At 47.1% G+C, this 20,192-nt stretch overlaps 1 protein-coding gene across 1 annotated transcript in view; it reads right to left on the bottom strand.

Moving 5' to 3' along the window:
* Window positions 1-835: 835 nt before the first annotated feature.
* Window positions 836-20,192, bottom strand: part of ENPP6 (ectonucleotide pyrophosphatase/phosphodiesterase 6) — a 110,273-nt gene continuing 90,916 nt past the window's right edge. The window contains exons 7-8 of the mRNA XM_081807481.1: window positions 8,807-8,930; window positions 836-4,143 (exon numbers count right to left, since the gene is read on the bottom strand). Of these exons, the coding sequence (XP_081663607.1) occupies window positions 3,938-4,143; window positions 8,807-8,930 (330 nt within the window). The 3' untranslated portion in view covers window positions 836-3,937. The remainder of the gene's footprint in view (window positions 4,144-8,806; window positions 8,931-20,192) is intronic.

The following is a 20,192-nucleotide window of genomic DNA, read 5'->3' on the forward strand; positions in this document are numbered from 1 at the left end:
CACCCTCTTACATTGCTGGTGGGGATGCAAAATCGTGCAGCCAATTTGGAAAATGGTCTGATAGTTCCTCAGAAGTTTAATATAGAGTTAGCATGTGATCCTGCAATTCCACTCCAGGTATATTCCCCAAACAAATGCAAACATATGTCCACAAAAACACATACATGAATGTTCAGAGTACCAATACTCATACTATCCAAAAAGGGAGGAAAAAAACCAAATGTCCATCAACTAAATAATGGATAAATAAAATGTAGCCACTCCATACAGTGGAGTATTATTTGGAAATAAAAAGAGTGAAGTACTGATTCATGCTAAACGTTGAAAACATTACACTGAGTGAAAAAAGCCAGCTATAAAAGACAATATACTGTTATTCCATTTTAATGAAATACTTCGAATAGGCAAACCTGTAGAGATAAAATGTAATTTAGTGGTGGCCTGAGACAGGTGGGGGCGGGGTGGGCAGGAAATGGGGACTGATCCGCTAAGGCACTTGTGGATGGATATAGCGTTCTTTGGGGGTGATAAAAATATTCTCAAATTGATTGTGGTGATGGTTGCACAATTCTGTGACTAGAATCAAGCCTTTGAATTGTATATGTTAAGTGGATGAATTATATGGTATATGAATTAAATTTTGATAAAGCTGTTATCCTAAAAAATATATTATGCTTAGTATATTCAAAATCTAATCTCCCTTCCTTCCTTCCTCCCTTCCTTCCTTCCTTCTTTCCATCCATCATCAAATTCATAAGCCTGGGATGGACTATGTTTAATCCATGGAATGAAGTATAATTATATTATCAGTTGGGTGATAAGAAAAGATAGCTAGTCAAAAATGAATCATTCTTTTAATTTGTGGAACTATAGACAAAGAGAATATCTGAAGTGTAAGCAGATCTCCTTTATGAGATTTATTTTTTTATTCAGCACATATTTATGGAACATTTATTAAACATTTGAAGCACTGTACTAGGTGCTATCTTATGATTTCCAAGCAACACACACAAGTCTATTTTTCATAGCATACACCTGAGACCAAGTTTCACATGTTTTAGAACCAGTCTACCAAGACTACCACCTCCCTTCCTTCTAGCAAGTAGTTTACAAGAGCTGACTTTGGTCTATCAAAAATTGTTTAAAAAGATTAAACACACAATCACATTTGGAAGTCTTTTGATATTTACAGAAATGCAAAAAAACCTTTTTTTTAGAAAATCCATAAAATAGGCCTATGTCTTCAACAATGAGTTTGTTTGATAGCGCTCTTGGGAATCCTAGACTCACGGGAACGGAGTATAGACAGAGTGTAGCTAATAAATAATCTTAAATAGGTGAATGAGAGTAAGATACTTTTGGAATCATGAATATTGGTAAATAATAAAGAAAATTCAGACACTAAATGGAGAAAACACTTTTTCCTAAAATAATGCCCCTCTCGGTGCCTCTCTCCATCCCTGAGGCTTGCGAATCTGCTTTGGTTTAGAGAGGGCTGGAAGCTTGACCCAGCTGGGACCGGTAGTCGATACCAGTCCGATGGCCTCTGGAGAAACTGGAGGATTATGAAATTGCTGTCAGAAGACCCAGGTCTACCAAGGTCTAACCAGAACCTTTCTCTCCATAGAGCAAACCCAAACCTACAAGTGCTGTCTGAGGTCCCACCCAGATCCTCCAAACCTACATCTCTGGAAGCAGGCCAGATGATGCTTACAATCCCAGGAAGTTTGCAAATGGCCGTCAGTGACTGAACTCAGATTGATGTGGATTTCCAAGTTCTCTTTAAAAGTAGAGTTGGGGCTCTATAATCAGGACTCTTCAAGGCTAGAAAGAAGTCCCTGGGCCTGTTCTAATTTATGCTTAGGTCTTCAGAACTTAATTGAATTGGGCTCTGGAGATTAGACATTGGGCAGGGAAAGTAGCCATTCATCTCATCTTTAATGTAAGGATCATTCGTTTGGTTTATCTTCAGTATTTGCAGGTCAATCCAATTATCTTCCCCCTGGAATTAGCAGTGAAGTAGCAACATAATCCAGGAGAAAAGGTGTCTATATGTACGAGATTTTACTCCAAAGGAATAGAACACATTTAGAGAAAAATTTCCTGGGGAAAATAATGTAACTTTAAAATAAAAATCAAAGGGAAAAAAATTCTAGCCAAATAATTAAGCCACTAAAACGTATGCATTATTTTAGGAAAGAAGGTGAGCTCCACACTGTCCTTTCCGGACAAAGGACACTTTGAACAACGGATGCCTGTTTCAACAGCCACTGCCCAATGTTCTGAGAGCACCAGTTTGCTTTCAGCCAAATAGCAAAGGCCGATTTGCCTTCTTCTAATTGATTCGATGGCTTGCTGGCACTTTTAAAACACATTACATGAATCCTTAGAAATCTTTTGTGATGACAGATTTGGTATACGTATTTTTTAAGTGGTGATCTTTTGCTCTCATGATTCAAGGCATGGAGATGTTCCCAACCCTCTTGAATCGGGGTGAGTGTTGATGCCCATTTCTCAAGGCAAACGCTATAAAAGGGCTTCATCATCCTTTGGAGACCTGATGTGCTATCTCTTCCTGACAGAAAGTCTCTTTTACAGATGTGCCCCATTCAGTGCAAACTCACTGTTAACGCAATGATATGTCTGTGTGACTCTGATCATTTAAACATGCAGTTGTGTTTTGTTTCACAACAAGATTTCCTACAGCAAATCTAGATGACTAAACTGAAAACATTTCAGCTCGGGCTCAGTGGCTCTTCGTAGGGGCTTCCAAACAACTTAGGTCCCTGAGGTGGCACTTTGACCAAACCGTTTCCTAATCAAATGGCTAATTGGTTCGGGATTCAGTTCCATCATGTTCTCTCCATTCCCCACCCCACCCCCACCCCCACCATTTTCCTTGGGCTTCTGGGTCCCTCAGGATACACTCTGCTGGTGTTATTCCACAAGCCTTGCTCCAAGACTACTGGTGCATAGAACTTAATGTGCTACCATTCCAAGCAGTGAACTGAGATTTCTGCAAACATGTCCACAAGTCATCAGCAAGATGTATCAGCCTGTAATGATATGTCAGGTATTGCTATAGCCTATACTCTGTCTGGGGATCCAAAGCGTGGCGGGGAATCCATTAGTCCACCCACACATATAGGGTCCACCATGTGCAAGCTTCCATGTTGTGACAGACTGTGCTAAGTCTCACAGAAGCCTGGGTCTGCCGCAAGCTTTTCTGCTCCTCAAGGCAAGGGAGACATTTTTGTGCACTCAAGAGTTCGGGAGGGCACCCACATCTTTCACCTTGTTCTATGAGTTCTTCAATCCTTGGTACTTTTGATTGGTGAGCCAAGCTAAGATACGACCTTTCTGGGGCTTGGTATAAAATGAAAAAGACTCCATGAGCCCCAAAACAGAAGACAGCTATTGCTTTTACGTGGACTTCTTTTTTCTGGGATGGAAGGAGCAGTACAAGATTGTGGCCATAAACCCCAAGGATGGCTCCTGGGTGTGGACCGGACACAGACAAGGGCCTGCTTTGTGCAAGGCAGGACACAGAGGGGCCCAAGACTCCATGCAATATCCACTCAAAGTCTGTTTGCCCCAGGGGTGAGCTCTTACTCAGACAGTTCATCTGAGTAACTGCATGCAAACAATGCAGAAAATGACATATAGTTGAACCAATGAAAAGCTAGGGTTTTCCTTACCTCCAGAAGAAATAAAGCTTGGGGTTTTTGGTGTTTGTTTTTTTTTAAAGAAGTTTAAAATGTTTTTTTTTTTAAGGAAATTTAAATTTTTTTTTTCTGTATGGAATCATCCAAGAATTATATTTACAATTTTTGTGGCCTTGATTGTATTAATGAAGCTATTATTCGAATAGAAAATGAAAACCATCCCACCATGGAGGCACATTTGGCTGAGTGTTTGGGGACAACAATAGCAACATCTATGCAAACAGTAGGAGGAGAATCAAGACCAGAACACAGCTGCTCGGTCGGATGCACGGAGCCGAGCTGTCCTGGTCCTTCAGCATACACATCACCCTGGACCAGGAGCCATTGTTGGGCAGGGGAGCGATGCTTGTCACGTTGCACATGACATTGTAGACATCCACGGACCTGATTGGAGCAGCTCTGAAGTTGGATTTGAAATCTGAAAGGGAAACGCAAGCAAACAAGTTGTCACAGCCATGCCCTGGGCAGAAAGGGGGCCAAGTCACAACACAGAGAATTATACTCAGGTTCCAGGCAGCTTTGGGACTGGAAATCAGCTCTGTCATTGGGGCGTGGCCAACTCATGGTGAACTTGGAAGGGTATCTGGAAGGGGTATAGCTCACAAAAGGATGTTGCTTTCTATGGCTCATGGATATGAGTTTCTTTAGAAAGACAAATCAGCAGATTGTCTTTGTGCATAACTGTGGTGCCTTCCTGACCACAGAGCCATCCTGGAGAGGCAGAAGGGCATCTCCATTTTCGCTGCTCATTTCCGCAGAGCCCTGGAGAGCAGGTGTGGTCACAGAAGGTTGACTGTCTTGCTGAGCTCCCCAAACCCAATTACACAGTATGCTTATCTTCCAGAACGTCTATCTAGCAGCAGCTGGTTGGCCAGGGCATCCCAGAGCCACTTAAGAATGTTTCTTCATTTTCCTGCCACATCGAGGTCTCAGGGCTTCATGGGATGTGAATCTATACGGTTTCCTCAGTGCCGGCTACCTCAGAAGCAACAACCCTGGTTTCTTAAATATGTTTGGAGAACCAACCAAACATTCCTTGGGAGTCTTTCGCTAGCAGATAAAATAACTTAGCCGAGTGGAAAACAAGCAAACTGGTATTGGAGTTAGGGACCCGGGTGAAAGCCCTGAGAGCAGTGGAGAAGAGTGTTGTGCTTGCTTCCGCCCAGAGGCTGCACCAAACTCTAGCGGTGACGCAGGAATCTAGAAGGTAGGGCTAGTCGTTCACAGCCTAGTGAGTACGGGAAGGATTTCAATCAAGAGTGCACCTTCTCCTTCTCCACAGGAGGCCAAGAAGAGGCTGAATACCAAGTACTTGTCTGTTCAAAGAGTGAGTGTAAGAGGTTAGTAGTGTACATAACAGTTTCCCTTTTGGGCCCCAAACCAGAGCTACATTGAGCTTGAATTCAAGAAGGAGATTTTATCCATCCATAAAGGCCTCTGCTTGTGCTTTTAGTCCGTGTAAGACTTTGAAAGGAAATGGGTGGTTTAGGGGCTGTAAAGCCAAGTTTTCTACCTTAGAAAATAATCCTCTATAATTGCTTTGCTAAAATGATCACATGTACTTTATTTAAAAAGCAAACAAACACCAATGGCAACAGAGTCCAGAAGTGCCAACACCAAATCCTGCTCTTTCTTTTTTTCCAAATCCTGCTCTTATACTAACCCTGAGATTACAAGTACAGAAAGAAGTTCTATTCAGAAAACTCTCCCAGAGTATGTTAGATCCAGGCCAACTTCCCAAGTGATAGATTTTGCTCACTTTGGAGAAGTAATGTTGACTTTAGCATAAGAAGTTAATAGGCTCTACAACCAGCTCCCAGACACTTAGTAGCTGGATAAGCTCAGGAAATGGGCGTAGAAATGGTACCTAAACCATAGCTCCAGGCACACTGCATCTGCTCAATAAATGGTAGCTATTCTTATTAGTAAGCATGTAGAGTAAACACCCCACAAGGGCATACTATGGACTGACAATTTCACCCATAAATTATTTGGGGGATTCACTTCACTTTTGGGGCAGGAAGGATAACGGATAAGGCAACATCACCTCATGGTAAAAACTAGTCAAAATCCAGAACCCCCCTGGAGCGGAGATTTAGGACTTCCCCAGAATCCCAACCCTTCCTAATATCAAGGTAATTACAACTAGGTGAGGATGGTGGTTAGACTTCCCCAGAGAAGAATCAGCTGCGGTGTGAGAAATCAATGGAAAAGTTGTCCCAGTGATGTGGCAGCAACTTGCCTCTCTCCTTCCGACTTGCCATGGACCTGGCCGTGATGACCACACTGCCCTGCCACATGGTGGCCATGTCCTCGTCATGTGTGTGGGTGGGGAGGGTGTGTGGGTAACGGACAGTAAACCCAACATATCCTTCCCCAGCCTTCCAAATGCCCATGTCTTTAACACTCAGCAGGAAAAACTGAGATCAAGCTCTACTGACCAAAAAAAAAAAAAAAATTAGAAAAGATTTTACACTGAAAGTACAAAATTAAATCTTATGCACATAAGCAGGAAGAAGAATTAGGTTTTCCCTCACAACTCCATCTGGTTCATGACCTCCTATGCTGCTGAGCTGGGCCTTTGGGCCCAAAGAACAGAGGATCTAGGCTAGAATGAGAGCTTCTGGAAAACTCCGGAACAGCAGAACAATACCAGGTCCAGCTGGGGAGGACCTGGCCAACCTCTGCTAACTCAAGGTGGCATGCTGAACCTGGATTGGCAATCCATGTTATTTCCATGAGTTTAAATTTTGTGGATATTGAAACTGTTTCTCCTAAAGAGAGAAGGTTCTGCAGCCCCATGCCAGGCCTGGCCACCTTGGACTGCTTTCCGGGTGAGGCTTGCTAGCTCACAGGCAGCTCACTGAATCACACTCCTGCTGTCTTATCTTGAAATGTGGAGTTCTCCAGGGCAAGATTAGGTCGTTCAAATTAGAAACTGGGATTAACCAGAGAGAGGCTATCTTCCAGAATTATTTCCTTTTCTTTCTGCCGGACCAGACTTACTGGCTTCTGAAGCTCCATCTGAGCAGCTGCAATGATGCCCAGCATCCTCCCTAAGCAAGAAGTGCATATAATTAATCAGGAGGCATGTACCTTTATCTCAAAGTGCAGCTAGATAGCTATTAAAGGCCTCACTCTTAAAATTTCTTCTGAGTAAACAGTCAGTGTGTAAAGCTGTTCAATCTTTCATGAGAACTGGAGCCAGAAACGTGATGGTTTGCGGGAGGCTCTCAAGGCGGTCTCTGCCTGGAAACATTTTTTGCAGTTGGCCCAGTCCCTTTTCATCAGGGGTCATCTATCTGTCTATAAAAGGCTTAGGTTTTTAGTTTTACAGGAGCATATGATGGAGGCCTTTGTTGATGGACAAACTCTCCCCTCTGAATTTAACTTTAAGCTAATGTAGCTTTGGGTACTTTGTCTTAAAATTTTGGTTTGAGGATAGATTTGCTTCTGCTTTAAAACATGCCTGAGACTCTTGTTTATAAACACTCCTTCCACTGACAACTGTTTTGCACTCATGATCTTATTCCTCTCTTCTGAGGAAGGAGGAGGTGATGCTTTTGAATGAAAGCCCTAATGTTTAATGTTCTCCCATGTAAAGCCTGCGGCCTTGGAATATCTCCAACCTAATCTAATGAACGGTTGACCTCAACAAAATCCTTAAGGCTCCGTCCCTCATTCATTATGTTTTTGAGCTCTTTGGTGAATTAATGTTGAATATAGCGTTACCTGGTTGGTCAGATATAACCTCTGGCTTGGTTGACAGGGAGCACCCAATGACGATCATTGGTTGATGGCAATGTGCTTGGACATCCTCTGCACTCTCTTAGGCCAATGTGGTGAAGCCAGTTAGCACTCTATAAATGTTTGCTGCTACAACGTGGCAGCCCCAGTAGCAGAACTTCAGGGCTTGGGAACTTGGATCACGTATGGGAGAGGATCTGGACCAGTGTGTTCCCTAAGCCCAGGAGGCCAGGGGCTCCCGAGGAGCATGCAGAAATGGACACCTAGCTGTTCTCAGCAGCTATTTTGCGGTAAGTAGAGTGACCCAAGGCAGATGGAACGAGAGGGGTCAACATAGATCTTTGTCTTTCTACATCAAGAAGAGCAGACCTTCTAGGCATGACTTCTAACCTATACTTTGAAAGGGAAGAATGGACTGTCATGGGCTGAAACATTCTGATCTACGTCCAGAAAATGGCATGTGGAGTATGGGTGTCAGGGTAAGTTTATTACATTTAATAAGGAGAGTGGACAGTCGTAAGGGAGAAGACTAGCTTAGGAGCCAGTCAACTGATGGTTGATGGCCGCTGTTGAATGTCTCTCCCACCTCTGCTTTTTTTTTTTAAGAAAGAAAGGGGTGTTTGGGTCATAGTATGATCTCCAGAGTGTCTGATAAACGTTTCCACAATGTGAATTTACATTCCTCTGTCAATTAAAGCAAATGACCATATAGACCCTCTCCATCTCCCCTCTACTCCAAACTTAGAAATTTCTGGTCAAAGAAGGCAGAGTAAATTTGCTTTCATCCAAGCTGTCTCTGGGCCTTCTGGCTCATTCTCAAAGTCATTCTCAAGGTCATTTCCTAGCTTGGCCTTGAGCACATCCCAGCTTCTGGCTGGGCCCTAAACCGAATGACCCCCACAGGCATGGGTGCTCTAGACGGGGAGGAACTGTGGAAGAGTCAGGCCCTGTGAAGTGATCACATCCACTCTGAGACTCACAGCTGTCAGCAACCTGGTGTCTGATAAGCTTTCCTGGACATCAGATAGCTGTGAAATAACATTTTGATGAATTAAGTAAAAAATGAATCACAAACATGTGGAATACATTTTCTTCACTGCGCTCAAGATTGAAAATTTACAAGGAAAAGCATTTGACCGCATTTGCCAAACCTACGAAGCATTTGAAAGCAAGCCAGCAAAAGATGTTTCATGGAGACCAGCTGGGTTTGCTCCGCTTTGCTCATAAAGAGGTCCATAAAGAAATCACTTCAGCCTTTACGAGTGCTGTCAGCCCCTCCTGGAGACCACTTCTTTGGGAACGGAGGACAAAGCATGCGGTCATGTCTTGCCTACCGGGTCCGAAGGCCAGGAAGATGCCCCTCATGTCCATGAGCTCGTTGTCATAGCCGTGCCAACCGTGCTGCCAACCTTCCCTCTTGCCGGTGCTGTTCATCCAAAAAGGAAGTGTCTCTTGATTCTGAAACCAGGCAAGGCAGTTACATTACACTGTGTCCCAACCATCGTGATGAGTGAGCATCTGGCCCAAACTAGCACCCAGTGTGGGGATTTCCTTCTCAGCATTCTCCAGTGGGGTCATCCAACCTCGGCTGGATCACGTCCTACTCCAGGTAGCACAGACCTTTGGACGCAACCCCTGAAATTGCCAGAGAGCTCTAGTTATAAAGGTATTTTCTTACACGGAGCAGAACTGAACCTCGTCATCAGTTTGAAAGCCACTAAATAAATCATGTTAGAGACAGAAGGGATGTTAAAGTGTATCTATGGTATAGTGAAAAGTATATTTGGCCTTTGTCCCAGGTTCCTGGCCCGGAGCTCCTAAAACCCTTGGAATTTCTGGAGTGAAGGGGGTATTTTTGTTATTCATAACGAGCCCCTTTCTCCCCATACCTGAGTGTCTGTTAATGAGATGGCTGACCGGGCTGGGAGAACCCTCCAATCTGTAGTCAAGCCGGACACTAGTGTGGGTAGCCTGGGGACCCAGGACCTGTGGCTGGCAGCTGAAGCGGGGACAGTCAGGTGGGACGGAGCCCCCTAGCGCGAGGGGCTGTTCCAACTCCGGGGGGGTCGGTGTCAGAACGGAACTGAATTGCAGGACACCCGACTGCCGTCCGAGAGTTGTTGGAAAACACGGTGTCTAATCGAATCACCTTGTTTTTCTAGCAAAGCCATCGAAGCCCAGAGCCCTTTCCACCGCCCTCCCCCCGGATCCCACCCCCATCATTCCTTTTTTCCGAGCTCCAACCTCAGGAGCAACGTGGGCTAGATTAGTCCCCTCCGCTTCATTTAGTCAAACATGTGAAAATGGCACAGCCGTTTACATCTTTGTTTCCTGTGACGGTCTTCATTCGGGACGGGCTCCAGAACCATCACTTCCCTGTCACCCTCTTCCCTTCAGAACTCGATTTCCTGAGATGGCAGATGCTGGCATGTGCGACAGCCGTGGGTCCTGCGGAGGACACATCCCCAGCCCTTCACTGCAGACTGCCATTCGAGCCTGACTGTCCAGGCACGTCTGCTGAGCAGGGTCTGAGATCGCAAACACTTGAGATGCAGGAAGTAGAACTGACTGGTCATGACCAAAGCAGGGAAGCAACAATGCTGGCAATTTACAGGTTGGCTCGTAAGACGTGTAACCTAGTACCATCGACTTACTTAGCCAAGAGCCTGCACTGACATTCACTCCATTGTCACCACATCCCAGTGTGGATGATGTTCTTCCCACTGTACAGCTGAAGGAACTAAGGCCCAGAGAGGTTAAGGGACACTCTGAAAGCCACACAGCAGTCGAGAGGCAGGGCGGGGGTTGGAACCCAGGCGGGTTGTCTCGCGGTCCTCGAGCACCTTCCACAGCCCCACAGCCGGAGGTCACTGCCTGTGACCTTGCCTCTTTACTCACCAAGTAGTGTGGCCAGTTCTCAAGGGTATAGAAAAAAAGGTTTTAAAATTGGATTCCAGGTTGTTGCTTTCTGGGTCTGCAAGCTGGTTCAGATCCGGGGCGAGCTACTTCTCGGTGCTTCGGTTTCCCTGTTGGATGTGATAACACCTCCCTCACAGCGTCTCTGGAGGCGGACATGACTGTGCACGACATGCCCAGCACATAATAGATGCGCAAAAAATGGCTGTGGGCCGGTCACCAGATGCGGCTGGCTGTGGGGCGCGAAGTCCCCTTTGCTTATTTAGCTGTCATATCGCTTTGCACACCCATCCCGTCACACCCCATAAACCGCTCCCTCGCTTTCCAGATCACACTCTTTCACTGACTCTCCGTTTCCTGAATTCCCATCATCCCCTGTCCTTCCTTCTCCAGCTGTAGCTTGTATTTTTCCATGGGAACGTTTTTATTAACTTACTGCATTTCCAACCTGTGATACCATTTTTGTTCTTTGTCTGTGGTGATGATCACAACACATCCCAGTTTAGCTCTGTCAGCTAACTGGAGGTGTCGCGTCCTCTCTCGGGCTCCGGGGCAGTGACTTCTGCAGCACCCGTAGAACATTCTGTAACTAACAACTTCACCAACTGTGACCCCCACAGGACATATGTGCCCCACAGCACAGGGACAGATGAAAGGGAGGTGAAGGCTGATTATACCTGATGTACGAATTCCACAAAGACAAACATACAGCCGTGAAAACCTCGGCCTGAAGGTCACTGGGGCTTTGGCGGACTGTAGGGAAGTGTGTTCCTTTTTATTAAAGCGACAAGTCGCTCCAGTCAAGCAACTGTTCTTACTGATTTTAAGAAGTAATAAGGAACTGGCTGCTCACGTGAGAAGCTACCCATCTCCCGGAAGTGACCGAATGCCTTACGTTTCATGCACAGCCTTAGCTTCAAAATGGCATCTGGATGATTTTCTCCCTTTCCCTTCCTGGTGGCTTCCCCGTCTTTGTTGTGTACCCCACATTGTCACCTAGATGCATACAGATGAGGTCCTACTGATGCATGTGTGTCCCAGACCTCTCAGCCTCCAGAGCAGAAATCCCCAGGCTGTGGGTCCTCCAGCTGCTGGTTGAGGAGAACTAATCCCATCCTGACTCTCGCAGGCCCAGGGACTGCCACATAGAGCCACCTAGTGATGTCCGGGGAGGTGCTCAGACCCTCCAGATTTGGTCAAAGCTGAGACAGGGGTAGAAGAGTGGTGTGTGTGTGTGTGTGTGTGTGTGTGTGTCCATGGGAATGGGGAGGGCAGTGCTCCTAAGTTTGGGTCCCTAAGAAAACTGGGCTCATGGTGGGGTTGGCAGCCAATTCCCAGGAAACACCGGGTCCTCTTGCAGTGTGTTGTAGAAAGCCCAAATAAGGGCCCCACCTGGAAGGGGTAGTTCCCCCTAATGAATAGGTGAGGGAGGGAATCTAGAAAGAATAGGGTCTTGTTGGGGAGAGGAGTCCCCGGCAATGGTGGGAGATGTCCTTATCCCCCCGGGGGAGAAGAGCCTGTTCATTCCATTCTGCAGCTCAACAGATATGCCCTGAGCTCTGAATCTGTGTCGGGCTCTCTGCTAGGCTTTTGGCTGAGAAGCACAGAGGAGGAAAGCATTCCTTCCTCTGAAAGAGCTTATTTTTAGTGAGGAAAGACGAGGGGTTATGGCTTCTGTATATTGATTCCTGAGCCGGCCGGGACAGGCAGTGAGGTAGGATGAGGCCCTGGGGACGCCTGTGGTGAGAATCACTGTCCGTGGGATGGGCGAGCGTGCGTAGCAGGGGACACACAATGAGAGGCCACCCAGGTGCTGGCCCCAAGGTTCCCCCAGCAACGGACCCCTGGGAGCTCTGGTCGTGGAGAAGGCCGGGCACAGAGAAGGCCGGGCCAGGCAGGGAGAGTTTGTACTGCCTCGTACGGGGGAAGCATGAGAAGGAAGCAGCCATGGGAGAGAAACTGCTGGCGGGCGTGAGGAGGAGAGAGGACGTGGAGTTCTCCACTCTCGGAGCCTGCCTGAGGTTGTGCCGGTCAACAGGGTGACCAACCATCGTGGTCTGCCCAGGACGGAGGGCCTGCCGGGGATGCCACACTTTGGGACAGTTCTAGACAAACCAGGACGTGTTGGCCATTCTACAGTGAACGCTATCCTGGAAATTTAAACAAAATCTTCACCAAGTGTAATTTGTTCAGCACGTTCCAGAGCTTTTCGGGACCTCTCCTCTATACACAGGCAGGTAGCCGTGCTGGGACCTTCCTTTGATGAGCCACTGAACTAATTAATCATTCCTAACAGGAAGGAACCAGAAATAGCTCCGCAGGAGGGAACACTGGGAGAAATGGTTATTATGTTTATACACTTGTGTTCTTTGATTTCCGTGTCTGCACTCCCCTGCCTACTTACGTGGAAATGCCTACCATCAGCTTGCTCGAATTTAGGAAGCCACGGGAGTCTTTATGAGATAAGAGTTATAGTTTTCAGACTAGATCTTTGTCTTAATCATCCTTAGAATTAAAAAAGAAAAAAAAAAAAAGGCAGGTTCACTGTTCACTCCCAAACCAGCAAACCAGTTAATGTAGTTTGTTCAACACATGCCTGGTGGCATCTCTGAATTCACCATTTTATGGCCCATTCAGTCCTTTATGGTGCTGAACTGAGAGGTATAGGGAACACAGTCAGATGTGGGGGTAGGGTTGGGAGTGAGGGTAAAGGTAGAAGGAGGGATAGAAGGACAAGAAGAAGCAAGAGCAGCTTGAACAATCCGTGTCACTGGTTTCTGTTGGCACATGGCCAAGGTACTTGCTGTAGCAAAATCTCATTTTTTTTATTGTTGCATTTTGGGGATACATAAGCATGTATACCTCTCCCCTCTTCCTTCTGATTTCCCCTCAGTGTAGATCAGAAAATGGTTGCTAAGCTGCAGGCACAAATACTCCTGAGGAGACAGGAGGGTCACCGGCTGCCAGGACAACATCCGGGCTCTGGCTCTTGCTATGCACCCCAAAATGACTTTGTGGGGGGCGCTGAGGGTGTGGGAATCCATCCCGCGTGGGTATCCTCCCTGGCCAGCGCAACTGTGCAGGGCCTTGCCTGGTGCCTCCTGCTTGGGTTGACTTCTGGTCCCATCTTCCCCCACTGGGAGGGCTCCTACCTTGAAACTTGGAGCGCTCACTGTCTACGCTGCGGAATCCCAAGCCTAGCCATGCAGAGAATGCCCTGAGCTTATCCTGGGCCCGACTTTTGGGTATTTGCGTTCAGTAGGTCAGGGTGAGGCAGGGAATCTCTCCATTTGATCATCTCTCCCCAGCTGATTAGGATGCATAGTCAGGCCTGGAAACCCCTGGAAACCATTCACCTAGCACCCATCATGTGCTATGTTAAATTATCTGTCCTTTTCTAAGGACACTTCTTATTTATACTGGATTACCATGCCGAGGTCCAAGTCTGTTTCTCAGGCTCTTTGTGTGGCCCCAGCAGAGCTGCCTAGGGCCCTCCTCCCAGGGAGAACGCAGGGTCTCAGCGGGCGTAGAGTCAGTCATGTAGTCGGCTCCCAGAGGACTGTTGTCCACAGCAGGAACCAGGGAGTCCCCACTGGCTTATTCCATCTGGCCTCCAGCCTCATTGGCCAGTGCCTGTGGGATACTGGTTGTTAAACTCTTTGACCCTCGGGCACCTGGGTGGCTCAGTCGGTTAAGCGTCTGCCTTTGGCTCCGGTCATGATCTCAGGGTTCTGGGATCAAGTCCCACATTGGGGCCCCTGCTCTATGGGGAGTCTGCTTCTCCCTCTGCTCCTCCCCCCGACTCGTGCTCTCTCTCTCTCTTTCTAAAAACAAACAAAAAAACCCAAAAAACCCCACAACTTTTTGACCACCAACCCTCTTTTCAACCACTAAAAGTATAATTCTTCCAGGGAAGTGGGGTCGGGCACCCAAGTTTGTCCCCTCCCTCTCTTGATGCGGCATCTCCCCGAATCTCCAGGGCTCTGGGGAACACAGGGGAAATCTGGTCAGATTAAAATAAATAAAATGTGAACATCTATCTAAAATTAAGTCTACTTTATTGTCCTAGGACACGGTTATAAGAGGAAGCTCCCATGTCCTGGAAAAATACAATATAAGCTTCTGATATCATCTCAGGCGGAAAGAGGCACCCGATACTACCCAAGTCAGGGGTGGCTTCAGTTCAAACTCTTGTGCCAGTGAGGACAGTTCGCTGGCTCTGGTGTTTTCCCTGATAGGGTTAAGTTTGAGCGATGGTTTCTCTTACGAACCCCTGTTTCTTAGATTTCCCCCGTTGCTCTCCCGGGAGGCTTCCTGTTGGCGGGAGTCCTTGGATCCCTGTGCGAGTGGTGGTCGGGAACACCCCTATGCAAGGGATGTCTCTCGAAAGGTCTCTCTTTCTGTGCCTTTCTAACACGGAACCTAACTGCTCAGGCCTCGGGCCCGGCCCACCCCTGGAAAGCCCTGTTGCCACACACAGCATAGTCCTTTGAATAGAAAAGGCCAGAGAGCCAAACCAGCAGGGCTTACGAGGAACAGAATTCCTCAGAGTTCAGTGAAGGGCTGGAGAGCACTGCATGGATTGAGCTCCTTTTTTTTTTCTTTTTCCCGGGATCATGTTTCCTGAAGTGTGCCAAGGGTGAGAAGGGTGTGCATGTGCTCTCAGACGACCCTAATCACCCCCAGAAAGTCAGCAGCTCCCAGCACTTGACATCTGACTTCCTGAAGCTCAATTAGTCGGGCCTGGACAACACCACTCTAGCTGCCACTAAAACTCAGAAGCCACGTTTTCCAGATTATCTTGATTTCCCTAAATATTTTGGGTCCAGGCCTAACTGCCATTCGACCACAGGCCTTAGAATTGAGCCTGGCATTTCATATCCTTTGCCAGTTTTCAAAATAAATCTTTCCTCTGGAGACAAATATTGGCCTCCCTTAGAAGCTTGGGGCTGAATTAGCTGCATTTCTCTCCCCTCAGACAGGAGTCCGGAAGATCAACAACGAACACCATGTTTCACAGTCTTTCATCAGGCTGGGGCCCCATCCTATCTTTCTGAGCACGGTGGCATGAGGGGGATACCGTCTAGGACAGGCTATAGGACTTAGCCCCTGTAGCGGGGGGGGGGGGGTGTCTGGCGAGAGCTGGTGTGTCCCACACTTGGGCTCCAGCTGTGGGCTCGCTGAAGCTAGGAGAATTGTCATCACTGGTTTGAACACCTTCTCCCTGTTGAAATCTCTTCTCGGACTACTAATAATGAGCCCAAAGGAAAGGCTTTCCTGACTCAGCTGACCTCTCTGTTCACTTGGTTACTGCTTTAAGACCTACAAAGTGAACAGCCTGTGATAAGTAACCCAGAATCAACTGCCTTAATACTTTTTAATTCATTTAGTAATTCATATTCCACAAACATGTACTGAGCCTCTGCCACGTGCCAGATTCCATGGGGAAAACGAAGGCAGAGGCGCCACGGGGCTGCCTGCAAGGAGCCTCCAGCCCAGGAGGGAAGGGTACAAGAGCAGATGGACAAATGTAGCATGCAGGCGAGTGATTCCGGCTTTCATGAGAATTCCAGGATGGAGGAAATTAGGGGAGAGCTGGGTGTTTCATGGGAGAGATGGTGTTTGAGCTGGGCTAAAGGGCAGGTGGGAATCGAGGAGGAGGGGGCACCCCAGGGGTTCTGACTGATGTTACCAGAGCCCACTGAGTACTGGCTGATTTTTTTAGGTACAGGTATCCCCTGCTTTTTTGACAGTTCGAGTTACACCACTTTGCTTTTACAAAAGAGCTACTATATTAGTAGCTAACTGAAAGAAATCCGAGGGGGATTTTCTCTTCTACGAGAAAAGGTGAAAAGCGAAAATGGTGTTCAGCATTGGTTTTTTATAGAGACGGTGCACCCCGAGCAGCAGAGGGGCACCGAGCAGCTCCTTCCCTGGAAACCACATTCAGCAGGAAGCCACCGTAGCTTCGAACCGTGTCTGTGAGCATCCGTGCTTTAGGTCGATTGATTTTGTGCATCCCTAGCAAGATGGGACCTACGGGATCAGAAAAGCCTAAGCAAGGTGATTTTCTGGGTCTGGGAATGCTCAAAAATTCTTCCATATGAAGTAACGATAACTGCTTCTTCGCTTGTGCCATGTCTGCCCATGAAGGGTTTCAGAGGAACATTCTGCTTCTGGATCGGGGGGGAGGGGGGAAGCTGCATATGGATGGAGGAATGGAGGTGGGAAATGGAAGAATGCACTTAAGTTCGGCAGAAACCGCCCTCAGCATTTGCCCACTTTGCATTTTCCTGTGTTGTTCCTGACTATCCCATATGGCAAGGACACGCAGCATCACTGGACCTCCCTCCCGAGGGCCCTTGGACCACCACATGGTGATGAGGCCATGTCCAGCCCCATTGCAGGTGCCCCCTGGAGGAGGGAGGGGGGGTAGAGCATGGGTGGGGTGGGGTGGCTGGTGAAGCGTGTAGCCTTTGACCCCTGGCAAGCATGAGCAAAGAGGTTCCCACAGGACGGTGACCAGGTCTTAGGGAGACGGAGGGGGTAGGGGCAGCCGTTAGGCAGCCCTTGAAGAAAGGAACCTGGCCAGTGTGACAGGCCAGGGCTTGACCTAGGTGGGTGGCCTGGATTGTTCCACCCTTCATGTTTGGCCAGTCCTCTGGGAATATGGAAGCCTCAGATCGCCACCCTTGCAGGAGGAGCTCCAGGGCCAGGGACCGGCAGGGGGTGGCAACCCAGCCCATATACTAAAGAATGCGGGAGCAGAAGCAAGTTGCGGGAAGCCCCAGGCCAACAGCAGTCACACGGGGTAATCCTGCAATTCCAGGTGACAGATTCGATCTGCTTCCCTGTCTTTATCTTTTCTGGGGACAGCTCTCTAAGTGACCATTAAAAAAAAAAAAAAATGAACTCAATTAAGTCTTCCCGGTAGAGCAGCGGCCTTAGAGTCTGCAAAACGTAAAGTGGTAGCAAAAAGGTGGTGTTTATACGGGCGTGGCACGGTTGCCAAGGAAGCCAGATCTTGCGTGTTGCGGAACAGAGAGCAAGGAAGGGGGGATGGGACCCTATTCTGTTGGCCCCAGCCAGCACCCTTTTGTCCGGACTCAGCTGTTTTTCTAATCGCGTCTAAATCAGAAAAAAAGACTCCTCGGCTGTCCAGACCCGAGAGACTGCTTTCAGGCCTGAGAAATCGGCCCTGCGGCAGCCGCCGAGCGCAGTCTACCACAGACACATCCTCGCAGGTGCTGCGCCCTGCTGGGCAGGTCACGGAGCAAATCACAGCGTTCTTCTACCGCCAGGGGAGAGACTCTGCAAATAGCCGTGGGGTGGGGGGGTGGGGGTGGGACGGGACGAACAGCCCGGCACGGAGCGGGAACAAAGATAGCCAACGGGGTTCTCCATTCTCTGCAGTCAGGTAAGTATAATGAACAACAGAAAGATGTAAAAGAAAAAAGACCAAGGCAACAAGGAATAAACGGACATTTGTCTTTAGGGTTTTTCAGAAGACAAAGAGATAAAACCCCATGTTCTATCAAGGTAGAATCCGAAACTATAATTTTTACTGGTGAGTCTTGGGGAAAAAAGCCCATGAATTCAAGGATTCATAAAATGATAAAGGTATTCATTCAGGCTAAGAAACTAAGGTACAAAAAGGAGTGACTGAAAGACATCTGATCTCTCTCAGGACTCAGGGACAACCATGATTTTTCAGAGAAACATTTGTGTTTTTACGTGACAGACACTCTAAGTTACATTAATGTAATTGATCGTGCTTCCCTCTTTGAACTGGCTGCTAGGAAGCTCAGAACCACATTTGTGTTCCATGTTGTGGTGTGTTACTTTCAGGACTAACAATATCCTCCATGCAGAGTCATTGAGAGGAACAGAAATAGTAACCAAGAAGGGAGGGGACTTCATTCAAGATAGCTGTTATTGTTGTTGTTGACCAAAATTTTAAGAAGAAATTTTTCCTGATGGATTTATTACCTGCAGAAGGTAAAATGGCTTTATGTTCATGTCATTGAAATGTGGGGAGGAGTCATTGTAAAGTTTCTAATGAACCAGGCATGATCAATGAAGATTCGCTCTGTAACACCCCTCATTAGTAATTAAAGCAGGGCAAGATAACATTGATAGTCCCGATATTTAATGGGTCAACACTAAATTATTCAGAATCTTATTTTTTTCACGTCCTATTGATCTTCCTTCTGGTTTCTTTCTTTAAAAAAAAAAAACCACTTTCTGCTTCAAATATTTAAAAAATCACCCCAGATTTCCCTCTTGAAATAATTATATATTTTTAAAAAGCTTTTCAAATAATCATCAATTGCTAGGCATTCTTCCTTTCTGTTCTGGTGGCTTCTCCCCAACTTCTTAAGCCATACAGTTAACTGGGTAGCCCCTGTTAACTCCCTGACTGAGTTCTGATTCACACAAACGTATGTATGTGTACTGTGTAATTACAAAAGTAATGTAACATGGTGTATAATATGGTGTGTAATCAGCATGTGGCTGGCTCTCAGAAGACACAGAGGCTGGCAGGCTTCCTGCAGAAGAGCAGGTACCTGGACACCCAGTGCAGAGGGGAGGGGTGTTGGGAGGTTGGGGATGAGGTCCCATCAGATTTGTCACTGGACTTTTTGAGTGGGCCGCCCCCAGCTAGCCAGAACGTTTGTCCTCCTTCTCCTCTCACCTCCTCTTCTTTGTGACCTAAGTTTCAGGGACCTTGCGTGCCTCATTCTGCAGCCTCTGTATCACATTTGTCTTGTGACCGTGGCCTCCTGGTCCACATTGCAGTATGGTGCTAGATCTTAGGACCAAAGCGGACTCGAGGCAGGAATTTTCTAGCCACACTGCTGCTTCTGGATGAGACCTAAGGGGCCGCTTGCTAGCGGGGTCTGGGCAGGAGTGGATTAACAGTGCAGTTAGAGAAGCTTAAGCATCAGGGCTTCTCACTCTCATGCATTTCTTCTAAGTCCCTATACCTAATTTTATATTCATAATTACATATTCTTTTCTTAAAGAGAGACCCCTCCAAATTTTATAATTGTCAGAGTCCCATGAAACTGGTATCTGCCTCTTATTCTGGGGTTATATTTTTTGTTCCCTAATAAAAGTAGGAGACATACAAGAAGAAGCTACACCCTTTCTTTTCTGCTTTGCGATGACCTGAAGGGATGTGATGCTTGGGGCTGCAGCAGCCATCTTGTGACCCTGAAGAGAAAGCCAGAAGAACTGCAGAAGAGCTAACTCGGAGCCTTGGTATGATTGATGTGATTGAGCTGCTGGATGAACCAACCCTGGAACTGTCTATCTCGACTTCCAGTTACATGAGGTAAAAGTCTTTATTATTTAAGGCACATGTATTCAAGTTGTGTATGACTTATAACCAAGAGCATCTTGCTGATACCCCCCTGGTCCCCCACCACTGTGTTTTAGTGACTCACTGGAGCAATGTATATCTCCTTGCTGAATGTGCTACTGCCAAGATTCTTACCTTCCAGAAAGTACTCAGAGCTAGAGCAGCTTTCCTGGTGCCCATCCTACCCTACTGGAGGGTTCGGAGCCTCTCCCACTGGAATGGAGATGGCCTCTCATTAGTTGTGCAGTGTCTCTGGCTTTGTCACTCTTCCCACCTAAGACTACTTTCCCATAAATTACTCCAAATCACTTCAATCGCCCTCCCCACCATGAACCAGCCTCTCAGTGCACTTGATTTCAGCTAAATATGAGAAAGGAAAGAGTAGATGCTCATAATCATGCTAAGAAATGAGTGACAGGTAACTAGACTGGCCCTCTTCA

Source organism: Leptonychotes weddellii, chromosome 2 (assembly GCF_054177405.1).
Source record: "Leptonychotes weddellii isolate Sample4059 chromosome 2, ASM5417740v2, whole genome shotgun sequence".
NCBI lineage: Eukaryota > Metazoa > Chordata > Mammalia > Carnivora > Phocidae > Leptonychotes > Leptonychotes weddellii.